The sequence below is a fragment of the Sinocyclocheilus rhinocerous genome, unplaced genomic scaffold (genome assembly GCF_001515625.1).
Source record: "Sinocyclocheilus rhinocerous isolate Xijiao unplaced genomic scaffold, SAMN03320098_v1.1 scaffold3207, whole genome shotgun sequence".
In the NCBI taxonomy this organism is placed as follows: Eukaryota; Metazoa; Chordata; class Actinopteri; order Cypriniformes; family Cyprinidae; genus Sinocyclocheilus; species Sinocyclocheilus rhinocerous.
Genome location: NW_015626452.1, coordinates 241,813 through 259,228, shown reverse-complemented (window position 1 = coordinate 259,228; position 17,416 = coordinate 241,813). Strand labels below are relative to the sequence as shown.

Here is a 17,416-nt window from a genome sequence, read left to right as displayed (position 1 = left end):
ATGGACCGAAGGGAGGCAAGCCTCCGCTGTAACTTTAGCTGCGGCTGTCGCTGTTGGACAGTGTTACTTTATAAAAACGAGTGACTTTTAGACCTGTTAATATCATATTTAGTCATATTTGCGCTGTTTTATTTTTGTAATATCGATTATTTTCTCATCCAACTTTTTGAGGAGACACTGCCTCCCTTGCCTCCTCGGAGGAAACGCCCCTGATTTCTAAACATGGCTTTGAGATCTATCCACATATATGGATGCAAATAGTTCATGATTTGTATTTGTATTTTTATTAGATTTTTTAAATTTTTATTATTTTGAATGAAGCAGTAAATGGTGCAGAAGCCCTTGACAGTAATGAAAGAAGAAGAAAAAAATCACAATTGAATTTAAGTATTTTGTTTAATTATTATATTTGATCTTATTTTATGTTGTTGCTAACACTTTAGTATAGGGATCAATTCTCACTATTAACTAGTTTCTTATTAGTATACCTATTATTAACATATTGGCTGTTTATTAGTACTTATAAAGCACATGTTCTGTATGACCATATTCTACATCCCTAAACCTACCCAATGGACCTTTTTCACATTTCTGGGTTTCTCAGCAGCGGAAGTCGTCATAGTTGGGATAACTTCAAGAGCAGTGAATGGGAGAGTACCATAAATATATTTTTTGCATTCCCATTTGCTCAAAAAGCAAAACAAATACTCCGCAAGAGGGTTTTCATGACTTCATGAAAAAATTGAGAGAGAATGATAATGGTAGTCAGAAGAGAGAACGATGTCAAATTTACCATCCCTCCCATAGACACTGCATTAGAAACACCCTGGCATTAGCGTTAACTAGTTGTTTTTTTTTGTAATTTGATGCAAAGGTGATATTATGCAAAGTATAGTGTTATAAATGTACATACATTAAAAAAAAATCTAAATATAAAAAAACAGCATCGTAAATCCTCGTAAAGTTTTTTATATTTAGATTTTTTTTTAATGTATGTACATTTATAACAACAATGTGTATCTTCACAGTCTTGTGGAAAGGGTCCATACCTAAACTTAACATTTCATAACACTTACTATTCATAAGCAGCAAAATAGGAGTTTATTGAAGCAAAAGTCGTGGTTAACGGTTTGTTAATGGCGAGAATTGGACCTTAAAATAAAGTGTGACCATGTTGTTTTATTTAGATATTTGTTGTGATTTTGAGAGAAAGAGACGAACTTGCCAGTTTTCAAAAATACACATACAAAAATAAAAATCATGGGAAAAAAATAACAAATAATCAAACAATGAAAAATCCTAATACTAAGTGATGGGGAAAAAATGAAAAAGAAAGAAAAAAGAAATGCAGAATAAATGGCCAAGGAGAATAAAGGTAAAAAAGAAATTAAGCAATTTAAAATACGTAATAAATTTGTTAATTAGTACAGAAAAATAACAGATTCGTGATGGGAAGTGTGTTCATGCATGCATTATTAAAATTAATATCTTTTCTATCCTCCAGTTTAAACTAATATCACAAGCCTATGAGGTCCTGTCAGATCCCAAAAAGAGGGATTTGTATGACCAAGGTGGTGAACAAGCCATAAAGGAGGGAAGCATGGCAGGAGGAGAATCTCCCATGGACATTTTCAACATGTTTTTTGGTGGCGGTGGCAGAATGCAGAGAGAAAGGAGAGGTGAGACATTTATTTACTGCACTAGGTGGCAGTAAGCAAGTGTCATGTTTTGTAACGTCCCCCCATGGGAAGTCAAATATAGTCTTAAATATAGTTTATGCACTTTAATGTTTCATATCCTGGTGGTTGGTAGCTAATACTGTGTAATCTGTTTTCCTTTATTCAGGTAAGAATGTGGTTCACCAGCTTGGAGTCACACTGGAGGAATTATACAACGGCTCAACAAGAAAACTTGGCCTTCAGAAGAACGTGATCTGTGAGAAATGCGAAGGTAAGAAGGTTGCTAGTCTGTTGAGTTCCTTTAATGGGAAAATTGGTATAATAATATTGTAATTCAAGACCCAGTGGTGATTTAAAGATTTAAGATGTAAATGATCTGTCTGGCAGGTTATGGAGGCAAAAAAGGCGCAATTGAAAAATGCTCAACATGTAAAGGAAGAGGGTTTCAGGTCCAGGTGCAACAGATTGGACCGGGAATGATCCAGCAGATTCAGAGCATGTGCTCCGACTGCCAAGGACAGGGAGAGAAGTTCAACTCCAAGGACCGTTGCAAGAACTGCAATGGGCACAAAGTGGAACGCAAGAAGAAGATTCTTGAAGTCCATATTGACAAAGGTAGAAGAACATGAACTTCTGTATTCTAATGAAGTATTCTAGAAGCATACTAATAATGGTGTTTGTCACAGGTATGAAGGACAGCCAGAAGATCACATTCCACGGAGAAGGAGATCAAGAGCCTGGACTGGAGCCTGGTGATGTTATAATCGTACTGGACATTAAACAACACCCCGTCTTCCAAAGACGTGATGACAACCTGATCATGAAGATGAAGATCAAGCTGGTGGAGGCGCTCTGTGGGTTTAAAAAAACTATTCGTACGCTAGATAACCGATTGTTACTCATCAACTCACCTCCAGGTATGTCCTATATACTATTTATATGTGCATAATATTCAAGTGGTATTTCAATTAATATTTAGGACAGCAAATCAATTTGGATTGATTTGAATTTTTATTCTTTTTTGTTTTAGGTCAAGTAATAAAACCTAATGATCTAAAATGTATTCACAATGAGGGCATGCCTGTGTACAGAGACCCTGATGAGAAAGGGCTTCTCATCATACAGTTTGAGGTAAGTCAGTACCTAATCTGATTCTATTACTATCATTGTTTTATTATTTTTATTTCATCATGGTTTATTTTATTTGATGTTGCTTTGCATCTTCGATAAACAAACAATAAATAGATGGCCTACTGACAAAAAAAGTAATTACTAATAAATTAAAATCATTGAAAATTACAAAATGGACACATTTTTAATCAGATTTGTGATAATTAAAATTCTTACTATTATTATATTTTATTATTTTTCTTTTATTACTATTTGTATTTAAGCTTTGCTTTGCAAGAACAAAAACAAAACTAATTCAATATAAATTGAATTAGATCTAAATTAATTACAAGTTATTCTGAAAATAACAAAAAAATTGAATATGATGTGTGATTATTATCATTATTATATATATATATATTATTTTTTAACATTTTGATTAGCATCTTATAGAAACAAAACTAATTGCTTACTGCTAAAAAAACCCAATTACTAATAAAAACTAATTAAATATAAACTAAAGTAATTTAATATAATTTAATGTGTGTGATTATTATTATTATACTTTTTCATTTCTTATGAGTATTTTGCTTGGAATCTTCTGTGAAAAAAACTAATTGCTTACAGCCAAATAAACAAATAAATAAAAATCTCACATTGGAAAAATAAATGTTTAGTAAATATATAAATAAATAATAGAGAAAAAAAACTTGTGTGAAAGCAATGATTAAATTATAGTTTGTGTTGGGACCATCACATCTTACAGAAGCCTTTCTATTCCCTCAGATTGAGTTCCCAGATAAACACTGGCTACCTGAGCACATGCTGCCTGACCTGGAGAGGCTACTTCCAGTCAGAGATCACGTCATGATGTCAGATGATATGGAAGAGGTTGACCTGTGTGAAGTAGACTATGAAAAACAGAAGAGAAACCACAGTGGTGAAGCCTGCGATGAAGACGAAGGCCCCAGGCATGGTGTCCAGTGCCAGACTCAGTAAATGTCATATAGAAGAAACACTGGTGCAATACTTGTGTGGCTGCAAATGTACACTCAGTATTAGGCCGGTTAAATTTAGTTCTTGCTGAGCGATACGTACAGCAAGAATTTCCTCACCAAGCCTTACAAAACGGACCATTTTCTTGCCACCATTGGAATTATTTCTGAAGTGTCTGATGAGGAGGAACCAGGAGTGTTTGGCAATTACCACCATAAATGAGTGTTACCGGACATTTAATTAAAGCAACTATTTTGGATAAAAAAAAATGGAATTTAATAGTGACTTAAATTTGCATGTAAATTATTCTGTATGTTTGAGTATGTTCACTTCTGTATGTTAATCTATAGATGTGCTTTGGTCAAGAGCCAGTTGAAAATCTGTATTTGTAAGAATGTGACACCATATGTTTAATGTGTTGTTTCCTTCTTTAAAATGTTTTATTTTCACAAATAAAACATTTCAGTACAATTCCTCCTTTGTTTACTTGAATATCCATAATTGCAACTGAATGAAAGCAATCTCAAAAATCTTTTCAATGCAAAAGTCAGTTTATAGTATTCTAGCTAATTTTATATTGTTTACAAACCCTCACATCCAATTTATAGCCTGGGGTCGGTGAGATTATTTTTTATTTTATAAAGAAATCACAAAAATACTAAGCAGCACAACTGTTTTTTATATGTATAATATTAATAAAAAGATAACTCATTAGCATATATTAGCAGATTTCTGAAGGATCACGCGACACTTAAGACTCGAATATTGGATGCTGAAAATTCAGCTTTACGTCACAGGAATAAATTACATTATTAAACAATATAAAATAGAAAAATGTTATTTTAAATTATAATAATATTTCACTAGATTTCTATATTTTTCATCAAATAAACAGCCTTGGTGAGCATAACAGAATAAAAAAAAAAAAACACTGAAAATCTGATCCTCAAACTTGACGCCAAAAGATGACGCCAAGGTGCTGATCATTGCATGAGATGAGAAATGAAACTAAAAATGTTGCACTGACTGTTTTGAATACGTTTGAATTAAATTGCAGGATGCAGCTGTATCATGCAGAAGAAACTTTATTCAGAACCACTGAACTGATAGCATGGTAGAAAGAACCTGCCATGCACCATTCATTATCACATTATTCAAATTCATTCATTGTAATCAATGAAAAGTAAGGCATTAAGAAGTTGCACAATTCTTTGTATTCAAAGCATCACTCCTTCTTCATCCTTCTCAGTGCTGCTTTCTTCTGAAAGAACAACCTATTAGAAAAAAGAAAATAAGTAGCTTGAGATACTGTATCAAATATTTAGATTTGTAGTTACGTCCGATTCAAAAGTACCCAGACAGGCTGGATGTTTTACAATCATTCAGCAGATACACACCCTCGGTCAGCCTTGCTTTTCCTCCTGTGGGCTGGCAGAGCACTGTTGAACACCCAACGCACAACACAACCGTCTGCGCATGACTGAACACAGTCGTGATCTTATAACAACCTGCGTGAAGATAAGCAGAAAAGATTACATTTCCTACAAGTGATACATTACCCATGATAAGACAAACAAACGCTTCTTCTAAAGATCTCAAACCTGGGCATTTCACATCCATGAAGTACGAGTTGGGACTCTGCACAAGCCTTTTCTTCTTATGCTGCCTTCTCTCAAAATCAAAGGACGGGTTCAGCAGATCTTTGGCCAGCTGGCAAAAATATAGTTAAAATATTTATTTTTTTACTGAAAAGAAATTATGTAAATATTTAAATTTATACATTTATTTATATATAATTACACATATATAAATATTTAAAATGTAAGTATGTGTGTGTGTGTATATATATATATATATGTCTGTGTGAAAAATATGTAAATGTTAAAATTTTCAATACTTTTACAATTAGAATTTCAATTTACATAAAATTAAACATCACATAAAAAAAAAAAATATATATATTATTTTAAATATGCAAAAGTATGGTATGATTATATGCAAACTGGTCTCATGGCAAAAACGTACCCGGGGGCACATTTTCACGAGTATATATATAAATAATGAAAATATTGGCATTTTAAATGTGAGTTTTTGGCATTTCCAATATTTACACAAAATTACACACATTTAAAATTTTTAATGCGTGTAATGCAAATATTAATATTTAAATATATATGTAAATTTTATTTAATTCACACACCCCATAAATGTTACTATATATACACTATCTGCAACAATATGACAGTCATTTTACTCTCTTAGTTACAACATCTACAATCTAAGCAACACTATATTTATATAGGCACTACCGCAATAACATTACAAACTGACACCATGCTTCTTTGCACACAAAAACAACACTGTTCAACAGCCATATTGATCACTCCCATCACTGTCAGTCTGAAAACTACAATACCTTACTTTTAAAAAGACAAATAAAACACCAATCTTGTCCAAGCTATCATTTTACTCGGTGCACTGCAACAGTTTAAACATGTCTCGTGTGAAGTGAAACATTAGGCCCTATCTGAACCTGCGCAGCGCCACGTGAAATCACAAACTTTCCCATGTTTATCGCACGGTTAAAATAATCAACAACCGAATCAATATTGAAACGCCAGACGATAGAGCATATATTACCAACTGTCAAATGCGAGAATCGTTGTTTAGTTGAGCAAAGCCACTTACAGGCATTGTCGGGAGCTGCTGATATTCGCATTCGTGGCTCTGCTGCACCTTTCCTCGAATCTCTCGAGAACTGCAGGGTTGCCAAGTGCAGCTTCATAAAGGAAATCTGAAGAGACATGCCCAGGCATGCTCCACAATAAAACACGCCTTTATACATTGGACCTTATAAACCTTGACAACATTACAGCGATTTCCCGAATATTACATCTGCTCGACGACAGTAAGTGATGGCGAGCTGGCGAAATGCTGCTATCGGTCACCTTCATATCTCAACAAAGAACATTGATTGCCATCAGCTCTACTATAAATCGACATAATAATATTAATATTGATAATAATAATAATAATAGAAGAAGAAGAAACTGTACAATCACAAATTTCCCGAATATTACATCTGCTCGACGACAGTAAGTGATGGCGAGCTGGCGAAATGCTGCTATCGGTCACCTTCATATCTCAACAAAGAACATTGATTGCCATCAGCTCTACTATAAATCGACATAATAATATTAATATTAATAATAATAATAATAATAGAAGAAGAAGAAGAAGAAGAAACTGCACAATCACAATTTGTAATAAAGAAAAAGAAAGAAAAAAGAGTTAACTTTCTGGATGAATGTTTCCCGTACTGGCAACCTTGATAGTCATCTCGAGGCACATACTCTTTTTATTAGCAGCCATTCCTACGGGATACATTTAGTTGTTATTTGTAATTATTTGTGTTATTATGTATTCTTATTTGAAGGTATTGCAATCTTTGAGTAAACCTGCACTACTATTTAATCCCACCTGGCACAGCTGGTGACTGCGTCCCCTAGTGGTTGTTCAATGGCAACACCACTAGTATTGTTTTCAGTACTGGACAGTAAATGCAGGAAGTTATCAAATAGATAAGCAAATGACCCATTTGGATACAGTTGTATTTATTATTATTGATTCGTGAGTTATTTTGAGTGAAACCTTGTTATTAACTGTATATGGAAATTTGAATTTCTAAGTCTTAATGGTATTAACCATCTATCAGTCTGTCATTTAAAGGTCTTTTATGCCAACACACAAATATATCACAAAATGTAGAAATGCTATAATTAAACAAATAAAGGGTATGAAAAGATCAAATAAATATAAGATCAGTCAGTGCAAGTTTCTTTCAGTTGAAACAGCTCAGATTTGCATTTAAGTCTGGGATTAGGTTTAAGCCTTGTCTGTGGAACTGGGGGTTAATGTCCAAAGACTTTCCAAAAAGTCTTTATTCTTAGTGTTACATATCAAATCAATATATCAGTATCAAATCTTTAAATATGTTTTAATAGTCTATACTAGAATAATTATTTTAAAACCTTTCTATCGAATATGCAGTACTTTCTTGATAACTACCACGCGTAATGTATGGGGGAATTCCGTATCACTGTCCTCCTAGAAACTACACTGACCAATCACCAGGAGGCATGCGCCGACGTCACAACACGAGGCTCCGCCCTCGCTCGAGACCCTATGATTTTTGTGTCTTGAACAAGGGAAACTGTGCACTGTCATTCATAAAGGAAATACCGGCTTGGTAAATGGCGAAGACTTACGATTACCTTTTCAAGCTCTTGCTAATAGGAGACAGTGGAGTGGGAAAGACATGTCTGCTGTTCAGATTCAGCGAGGACGCGTTTAACACCACCTTCATCTCCACAATCGGTCAGTTCACCGACGATCTGGGTAGAAGGTACTGGACGGTGTCCCGTTATATGCAGGACAATAGTGGTCAGATACAGTAAAGCTGTAATAATTAGGTTTCTAGTGGCATTTGTATTGATAAAGTACGTTTAAAAAGCACCTGTGCGTTTTTTTAATCAATCATGTGATTGTGTAAAACTAAAACATCTGGATTAATTTAGAAATACATAGGCCTTTGAGTACATACAACTGTTAAGCTTGTTTATGTTGACAGATATTTATTTAAAATATTTTTAAAATGTTTATATATATATATATATATATATATATCCTATACACACACACACACACACATTTTATTTGTTTAAATTAGTAAATTTGTATCTAAGTTTTAATATAAAAAAAGTAGTATTAACTAGTAACATATAGACAATTTATTCTAGCATATAGACAGATTATATCTATATCTACCTATATATACAGATATAGGTAGGCTACTCTGGAAATAATGTTGTCAGCTCTGTAAAGGTGTGAGAGTCATATTTTGCTGACCAGAGTTGTATCTACTTTTATCCTGTGAAACCCGCTCACTAATGACCTTACAAGTTCATACAGGAGTCTACATAAACAAGTGTATTGAGTTATATAGGCATTCTGTGTTCACGCTGATGGACTCAAGCCACTCAGTACATTGCTAATAGATGTTTTGTTTTAGGTTTAAAACCATAAGCAGATGCTGATTTCCATATAATGAGTCATTATTCTTTGACGGTGAGAAAGAAGGAACGTGCTTCTTCATGATGCAGAAAACTTGCAATAAACTATATTGATAAGTATGCAGGGTGAAGAAGCTTGGTAGCAACCTGCAGTAGACTTTTTTTTATTTGCTTTTTTTTTTCAGAAAGATTTTCTGTATTTTTTTCTGTCAGCATGAACAAACAAAAAATGTAAAAAAATAAATAAAAAAAAAGACCTTTTTTATTTAATACAGAAACTTTGAAAAATTAAGGTTCCAAATGGGGGTTTTCACAGCAGTGCCATAAAATAACCATTCTGGGTTCTTTAGTGAACAGTTCTTAAAATAACAATTTTTATTAGTGTAAAGAAGATTTTAATCATCTAAAGAAACCTTTTCCAGTATAAAGAACCTTTTATGAAATGGAAAGGATCCATTAATGTACCATGAAGGTTTTTCATGGAACCATAGATGCTGATAAAGAACCTTTATTTTTTAGAGTGTATATGATTCAAATGACATCTACTTTTAAATAAAACAAGAAAAAATGCCAAAAAAATGTTTAAACATTTTAAAATCTCAAGTACATTTATCTTGCTTTAAAGATTTTTAGACAAAATACTGCATGAGAAAATTATTTTGCAGTGTGTGTGTGTGTGTGTGTGTGAATGTTGCACAGTTGTCTTTCCTCTGCCTGCACAGAGTTTAGTCATTTCCTTTGTCAGTTTTTCCATCTGATTAAAAAGTCAACGCCCCCTCTGCCTTTGTTTGCGATGCTGTCTTGCAATGGGGTCTCTGAGCCTTGACTTTCTTTCAGACTTTAGTTGTATTTGCAGCCTATTTATCTGTAACATTCCCTGGTGAAAAGCAGCAATTTTTATGAAAATATTGATGTTGGGATGTTAGAAAACATCACGGTCAGTCAGCATTAACAAAATTTTGGTGACACCATCAGGACGGGGTGCTGGGGAAAGTACGGTTCCTTTGTGCGAGGTCATAGTAGACTTGACCGTGAACAGAGGGCTGTACTGTTTGAATCCCCATCATGCTCTCGTGATATTCACTCAGCCCATCTCAGCATTCTTCCGCCAGTGCAGCCGAGCATTTGACTGGCATCTGCTTTCTTGTGCCAGGACGTCCATGACCCCAGTTGTGGCCACTCTGCATACTTCCCCACACTTCTCTGAGCGTCCCACCTCCGCTTCCTGTGACTGTGTGTGTTTCTCTCAGGGTTGTGATATTGCTTAACTAAGTTGCTTGATAAATTATGTTCCTCATCGTAGTTGTAGCTAAAAGCTTTGGCTAGATTACTGAATGTAAATGTCATAAACATTTGTATCATTAGCTATGTTTCCATCCACATATTTATATGCGCATTTTGGGATATCGCATAAAAAATGGAAACGCCAAGATGCACATAAATAAATAAAAAAATGCGCATAAAAAACGTATGCGCTCAAATAACCCTGTTGAAAAAAAAACAGCATGGTTAGATATGTTTTGAAGAATGGCTGCTGATTTGAGCTGGTCCTTAGCTGTGCTTGTCCTAAGCTGGTCCTAAGCAACTAGCTCCTGCTCAGGACCAGCTTAGGACCAGCACTTGACCAGATTAAACCAGCTCATGATCAGCTAAGGACCAGCTTAAACCAGCTCAAACTAGCAGCCATGCTTCAAAACATACCTAACCAGCATATGCTGTTTTTTCTTCAACAGGGAAGTAGGATAAATTTCTTATCAGTTCTCCATTGTTTCACCGCCGGAGCAGATGTATAGACAAAAATGACTCCTAAGCGATTTAAGTGTTTTGTTGTTGGAGGTAATAATGAACATAGCAGTCGTCATTAACTCCCGACATCTGAGCCACTGAAGAAGCAGTGGATTACGTTTGTTTGTGAAGGGAATGCACCCCCGATCTATATAAATGCGTCTATGTTTGTGCGAATCATTCGTGATCCATCCTCACCTACAGAAGAAGTGTGTCCGTGGAGTAAATATTTTTTACACAGCTTTTTAAAAATGCCGGGTAGCTAGTGTTTCGTAAATGTTTGGCCAATCAGTAGACCTTTATTTGCCCGAAAAATTTAACTGAAATACATTGCTAATATGACCACACCTCCTTAAAAAAAAAGATACATTTATTCGTTCGACAAAATGACACGAGGTAACAAAATTTAGTGAGGTCTGTGCTTAAGATAAGAACCTTTTTCGGTATAAACCTTTTGTTTACCAGCCCAGATCTTCAACCACTATATTGTTGTAGCATTAGACATTTTTCCACAGGAAAACCACAATACAGAGTCACTCATTTGACTAGTTGTATTGAGTGTAAGACATATTATCTCTTTGATTTCTCTAAGTTTCTACTGAATGCCACTTTTACAAAATGACACGAGGTAACAAAATTTAGTGAGGTCTGTGCTTAAGATAAGAACCTTTTTCGGTATAAACCTTTTGTTTACCAGCCCAGATCTTCAACCACTATATTGTTGTAGCATTAGACATTTTTCCACAGGAAAACCACAATACAGAGTCACTCATTTGACTAGTTGTATTGAGTGTAAGACATATTATCTCATAGTTTCTACTGAATGCCACTTTTTGCATCATAAATAAGCTTTGAATCCTCCATCTTGATTGTTTTATTGATTGGAAATCAATCATCTCTCAACACCATCAATAGGCTTTAGATGTCATATATACAGAGCAACCTAAAATGTTGAGTATATTGTTGCGTGGCACACAGCATTTGTGTGAGGCCACCTGGAATACAGAAAAACAAGCAATTTTCCACTAACCAGCAGGGCAAAAAATGGCAAGAGGAGCAGTTTAACCCCAGGAACTGGAAACAACTCATTATATCTTCACCACTGCAGTGCAACATTGATTATATCACTGATTCCATGTGGTGCCAGTCATTGAAGATCTGACGATGTTTCTCTTTTTCTCTGTTGCCAGGAATTGATTTCAAAATCAGAACTGTTGAGCTGAATGGGAAGAAAATCAAGCTGCAGATATGGTGAGCCATTTGTCTGTCATGAATATGCAGCGATATGTCCTGTTTTATATGCGTCCCGTTATATCATCATTTACACATCGTCTTCAGAGATATTTAAAGCTGTGTAAACTGTTGGTGTATTATTCACATCCTAAAAAGACTTTCTGAATATAGAGAACACAAGTTTTTGCACATAGGCAGAGTTTGGTGCTTGTAAGTAGCTTTGAAGCTATTAAGCTATTGTAGGCTACTTCTAAAAGTTTAAGAAAAGACACCTCTAGCATATTTGTAATTACACTTTTTAATAAAGCTGTGACTTAGAACATTTAAAATATATTAGCTTTGTAATAGCTAAATGTACTATCAAATAATTCCAATATAGTACAGTGTAATCAAGTACTTAAATAATCGTGTACTTTTTAAAGAACATTAAATAGTAATTAAATTAATGATCGTAACTAAACGTACATTAAAGTACAACTTTTAATTTGACTTTATTACAGAGTAAACCTTTTAAAAGTGCGTTAAATTCGCTTAAGTGGCTTTTTATTTCAGCAATATTATATCATCTCCAAGTAGTTTTATAAAAATATACTTTATAAGTGTAAGTGTTTTATAAATATACTATATATAAGTGCACATTCAGTACAATTAAGTGCAGTTTCTTTCCCATCTAAATTACACTACAACTTGCCTGTGATTAGCAAAGGCAAGTAGCTAATCATGAGCTAGCTATATGTTAATTAATTTCTGTACTTCATTCAAAGCACTACAAAGGAGGTTTTTGGCCTCCTACAATGCTGATATATCAGTTAGAACTCGTAAACACAGGTACCTGGTTAAAACATCCATTTTCAAAATCTTTTAATAAGTCAAATAGATGATAATATAGAACTATAAATGGTCAAATAAGTTATTTCTCATTCTGTTTTCCACTTAGCTTGCAAGTTAAACAGTTAGCAGGCAAGCTTTGTGTAGCCCTCATCAATCAAACTGCTAGCTTAGCATACCAGTAACCTGCTATCATAGCATTTCACAAGCCCATTATTCTGCTAGTTTAGCATACACTAGCCTTTTAGTCAAATTTAGAAATTTAGCCACTAGACACAGCTTAGCATACTTTAACTGCTTAGTCTGATAGCCTACATATATACACAAGTTACTAGACTACACTGACTAACTTGCTATTATAGCATATGGCTAGCCCATTAACCTGATAACTTGTAATAGTTCTTGATCGTTCATCTGTGAAGACTGATGAGTAAGAAGGATATCACATTACACATTGTGGCTGGTCTTCCTGATAACAGTCATAATGCTCACGCTCCCTGTCCAGTTAGGTAACTAATGAAGGATGAGACGTGCAGATGATAGTGTCATGGACAGGCTGTACATCCGTACCTCTCTCTCTATCTACAGGATGTTTATATTAAAAGCTGGCAAAGAGCAGGGTGGGATTCACTGTAAACGAATGTGAAGTGTTGAGGCCGAGCAGGGTAACAAAGGGAGGAAGGAACAAGGATGCATATACTATTTGCGTGTGACTGTCTGATTGTTTTACAGGGACACAGCAGGACAGGAAAGATTTAGGACGATCACCACGGCGTACTACAGAGGCGCAATGGTAAAACACCACTGGCTACTACTCATGTATATATGTGAAAGTGAGGATCACTGAAGATGGATGTTTCATATTTTCTGCTTGCTTTGTTTTCAGGGCATTATGTTGGTATATGACATCACCAGTGAAAAGTCATTTGAGAACATTAAAAACTGGATACGCAACATTGAGGAGGTAACACTGAAGAGGAAAATGTTCACATATTGATTTGTGTAGTGTTATAATTTACATTAACGGTCCTGGTTTCTCATTGGTTAATACATTGCAGTCCAATCATATTAGGGGGCCATTGTATAATAGGCTTGTTACCCACTCTTTAAATTTATAACAAATATAATTTGTTTATTTGATACATTTGTTAGAGAATTTAACTTGAAGTGCTGAACTTCTCAATTACTCATTTCAGCATGCATCATCTGACGTAGAGAAGATGATCCTCGGAAACAAATGTGACATGAACGACAGGAGACAGGTGTCCAAAGAGAGAGGAGAGAAAGTGAGGCCTCTCACATCTTACAAACTTATAGTTATCCATACAAGGAATAAATCATTTAAAAAGAGTAATATAACATAAATCTTTTAAAATAAGAAGAACAAATAAAATGCATAAATGTCATTCTTGTAACACTACCTTTTTATTATAGTTATAGTATTTTGAATCAGATATTCAGTATTTTGAGTGATACTGGAATGAATTTTAATGATACATTTTGTATTTTATCTAGTAGGTTTTTTTGTTTTTGTTTTGTTTTTTTGTTTATAACTGTTGTCATTTTTTTTACTTTTTGTCCAGTTGGCAATTGATTACGGGATCAAGTTTTTGGAAACAAGTGCAAAAACCAGTGTAAATGTCGAAGAGGCCTTTTTCATATAATATATATATATATATATATATATATATATACAGTATATATATAAGTCATGAATCATTATTACAATAAATCACATTTTAGAATGATAACTACTGTGGGTAAAAAAAAAAAAACATTGTTTGATAATTGCACTTAGTTTGCTTACTATGGAAGCCCATTTCCTAGAATGATAACTACTGTGGGTAAAAAAAAAAAAACATTGTTTGATAATTGCACTTAGTTTGATTACTATGGAAGCCCATTTCTGCCACTGAATAAAAATTTTAAAAAGGTTATTGTGACATTATAGGTATAGTATTTTGAATCAGATATTCAGTATTTTGAGTGATACTGGAACGAATTTTAATGATACATTTTGTATTTTACATTTTGTATTTTATCTAGTAGGTTTTTTTGTTTTTGTTTTGTTTTTTTGTTTATAACTGTTGTCATTTTTTTTACTTTTTGTCCAGTTGGCAATTGATTACGGGATCAAGTTTTTGGAAACAAGTGCAAAAACCAGTGTAAATGTCGAAGAGGCCTTTTTCACCCTTGCTAGAGACATTATGGCTCGACTTAGCAGAAAAATGGTGAGTGTTTTTTTAAAAAAATTTTAAAGGGGTCATATGATGCGATTTTTGTATCACGCAATTCTGAGAAAAAAATCAGAATTGCAAGTTTTTATCTCACAATTCTGAAAATTTCTCGCAATTCTGACTTTATAACTCGCAGTTGTGAGTTTATATCATGCAATTCTGAGAAAAAAAAATCTACATTTCCAGTGTATATCCCGCAATTCTGAATTTATAACTCACAAATATATCTCGCAATTCTGACTTCAGTTTATATCTCACAATTCTGACTTTATTTTGCGAGTTAATTGCGAGTTTATATACTTTTTCTTTAAAATATGTTTAACAAACTTTTTAACTTGAAATTGTGAGTTATTAAGTCAGAAGTGAGAAAACATCAGTCTTTTTTCCCCTCAGAACTGGACTTTATATCTCTCAATTCTGAGAAAAAAGGTCAAAATTGTGAGTTTGTATCTTATAATTCTGATTTAATTTCTTGCAATTCCGACTTTATAACTCACAATTGCGAGTTTATATCACACAATTCTGAGAAAAAAAAATCTGAATTTAGTTTATATCCCGCAATTCTGACTTTATAACTCGCAATTGCTAGTTTATATCTCGCAATTCTGACTTCAGTTTATATCTCACAATTCTGACTTTATTACTCACAATCGTGAGTTTATATACAGTATATATATATATATAATTTTTAATTTTTTTTTATGTTTAACAAAGCAAAATTTAAATGTTTCTATCTTTCTGTTGACTAGAATGATGGTGGTCAAGCAGATAGCGGAGGGCCGGTGAAGATTTCAGAGAAGCGCTCTAAAAAGCACAGCATCTTTAAGTGTGCTCTGCTGTAACGCTTTTACGGCAAGTGTATACAGTACGTTCACTCGCTGTGTGTCTGCGGCAGCCAGAAATGCTCTGCTGGTATAACGTGTCACACGAGCCCCTGCAAAGAGCTGGACTATCAGGCTCAAGAACAGATGAAGGTTCGTCTTTCCAAGCTCTTAAAGTCAAGATGGAACAGAGGAATGATGCAGCTTTGAGAGATTTAGTCAGTTCACTCGGTGGTAGAGTCACAATGGGAAACGTTTCCTTTGTTGTGTGGTGATAATCGTGATGATTGTGGTAAAAGATAATGGATCAAATACGAATTTTTTTTTTTTTTATATGTTATTGTAAAATATTGTATATGTACACAGCACATGCTGTCTTAAAACATTTGCTGCTGAAGGCTTAGATGTATCGTGTACAGTATTTCTGAATTAGTCAGTGAGTCTGTCTTGTTGTAACATGTTCCTGGGTGTCTTTTATACAGTATATACACTGTGTTCTTCCACTGGTTCAAAAAATGTAATAGAGAAAATCTGTAAAAGGCCATTTTTGGGATGCCAGTGGGTTAAAAGCACTTTATATGTGTTTTCAGTGAGCTCTCCTCACAGGCACGTCCATGTATAGCACAGACGGACATCAATCCATCTGCAGGAAGGTTGCAAAGATAGAACATGATGGCTGCAGTGCATGATGGGTGAAGGAACATCTTCAGGTCAGGTATCAAAGGGAACACGTATTACTTGGCAAAATCAGTCACCCATAGAAAGTGTGTGTCTGACACATCTAAACCTGAGAAATTGTGCCTGTGTTGTACTGTAGATCCTTAGCCTTTGGGTGATAAAATATAGGGTTTATATTCAAATTCAGTCTAGCACTGATCTGTGAAAATTTTGTGACAGTTTTTGAATATGAAAATGATCATTAACTATTTAATTAATTAGCATTTAAATTAATGTTTTAATTTGAAAACAGGCTGCTTGGCCATGTGAAATCAAGTATAGAGACTAGGGTCTTGGTGTCAATGCTACAGTATGTTTTGTATTTTGCTAAACAGGAAAGCCACTAACGCATGCTTATGAAAATTCATTAACGAAAACTGACCTTTTTTTTCTATTCCAGCTTAATATTTTTCATTTTAGCTCTTTTTCATTTTTTGTTCAATAACATCCAGTGCATAAGGTTATATACTCAATGTATAAGCAACCTTTATTTACTGTTTACATATTTTTCACCATAGGCTCTTAAAAAAAAACATACAGTTGCCAAAAATTGGTATTTATGCTTTTTTTTTTTCCTTTTCTTTTTTTTGCTTGTACTGTGATTATGTGTAGTTGTTTTAGTCAAAGATTGCAGGGTGAATGCAACTGGTTAAATCAGCACTTTTGTTTTCAAATGTCTGAGACATTTCGGTCTCCTATTCAAACTGCACTAATAGTTGTATCAGAAGAAGTAGCACAGATTACAGCAATAAAACGTCCCCATTTCGGAATTCTCTCTTCCGACTACTTGTGCTGATATTGGGGACCTTAATGCCTTGGAACTGGATCTACTGTATTAATCTGAGTTGGACTGTTTGAATCTTGAAAATAAATTTTTGGTGATCATCATTTCACTTTGACAAATGTAGCATATCATGACCACTGATATTCAGATGGGA

The 17,416-nt window shown here is 34.2% G+C and overlaps 3 protein-coding genes across 3 annotated transcripts in view; 2 read left to right on the top strand and 1 right to left on the bottom strand.

The window, feature by feature from the left end:
- LOC107715738 (dnaJ homolog subfamily A member 4-like) overlaps nt 1-4,394 on the top strand; it is a 9,294-nt gene extending 4,900 nt beyond the window's left edge. The window contains exons 3-8 of the mRNA XM_016521924.1: nt 1,505-1,679; nt 1,846-1,950; nt 2,067-2,294; nt 2,366-2,596; nt 2,710-2,810; nt 3,576-4,394. Coding sequence (XP_016377410.1) covers nt 1,505-1,679; nt 1,846-1,950; nt 2,067-2,294; nt 2,366-2,596; nt 2,710-2,810; nt 3,576-3,788 — 1,053 coding nt within the window. The 3' untranslated portion in view covers nt 3,789-4,394. The remainder of the gene's footprint in view (nt 1-1,504; nt 1,680-1,845; nt 1,951-2,066; nt 2,295-2,365; nt 2,597-2,709; nt 2,811-3,575) is intronic.
- Nucleotides 4,395-4,852: 458 nt separating this feature from the next.
- LOC107715762 (40S ribosomal protein S27-like) lies at nt 4,853-6,573 on the bottom strand. Its single transcript, XM_016521959.1, has 4 exons — nt 6,474-6,573; nt 5,387-5,495; nt 5,183-5,293; nt 4,853-5,059 (listed from the first exon to the last, which is right to left on the bottom strand). Exons 1-4 carry the CDS (start codon nt 6,477-6,479, stop codon nt 5,031-5,033), a joined length of 255 nt encoding a protein of 84 aa, XP_016377445.1. The 5' UTR covers nt 6,480-6,573; the 3' UTR covers nt 4,853-5,030.
- Nucleotides 6,574-7,989: 1,416 nt separating this feature from the next.
- On the top strand, nt 7,990-17,250 carry LOC107715729 (ras-related protein Rab-8B-like). Its single transcript, XM_016521912.1, has 7 exons — nt 7,990-8,162; nt 11,833-11,893; nt 13,436-13,496; nt 13,590-13,667; nt 13,900-13,989; nt 14,818-14,934; nt 15,690-17,250. The coding sequence occupies exons 1-7, from the start codon at nt 8,039-8,041 to the stop codon at nt 15,780-15,782; spliced, it is 624 nt and encodes a 207-aa protein (XP_016377398.1). The 5' UTR covers nt 7,990-8,038; the 3' UTR covers nt 15,783-17,250.
- The last annotated feature ends 166 nt before the right edge of the window (nt 17,251-17,416 follow it).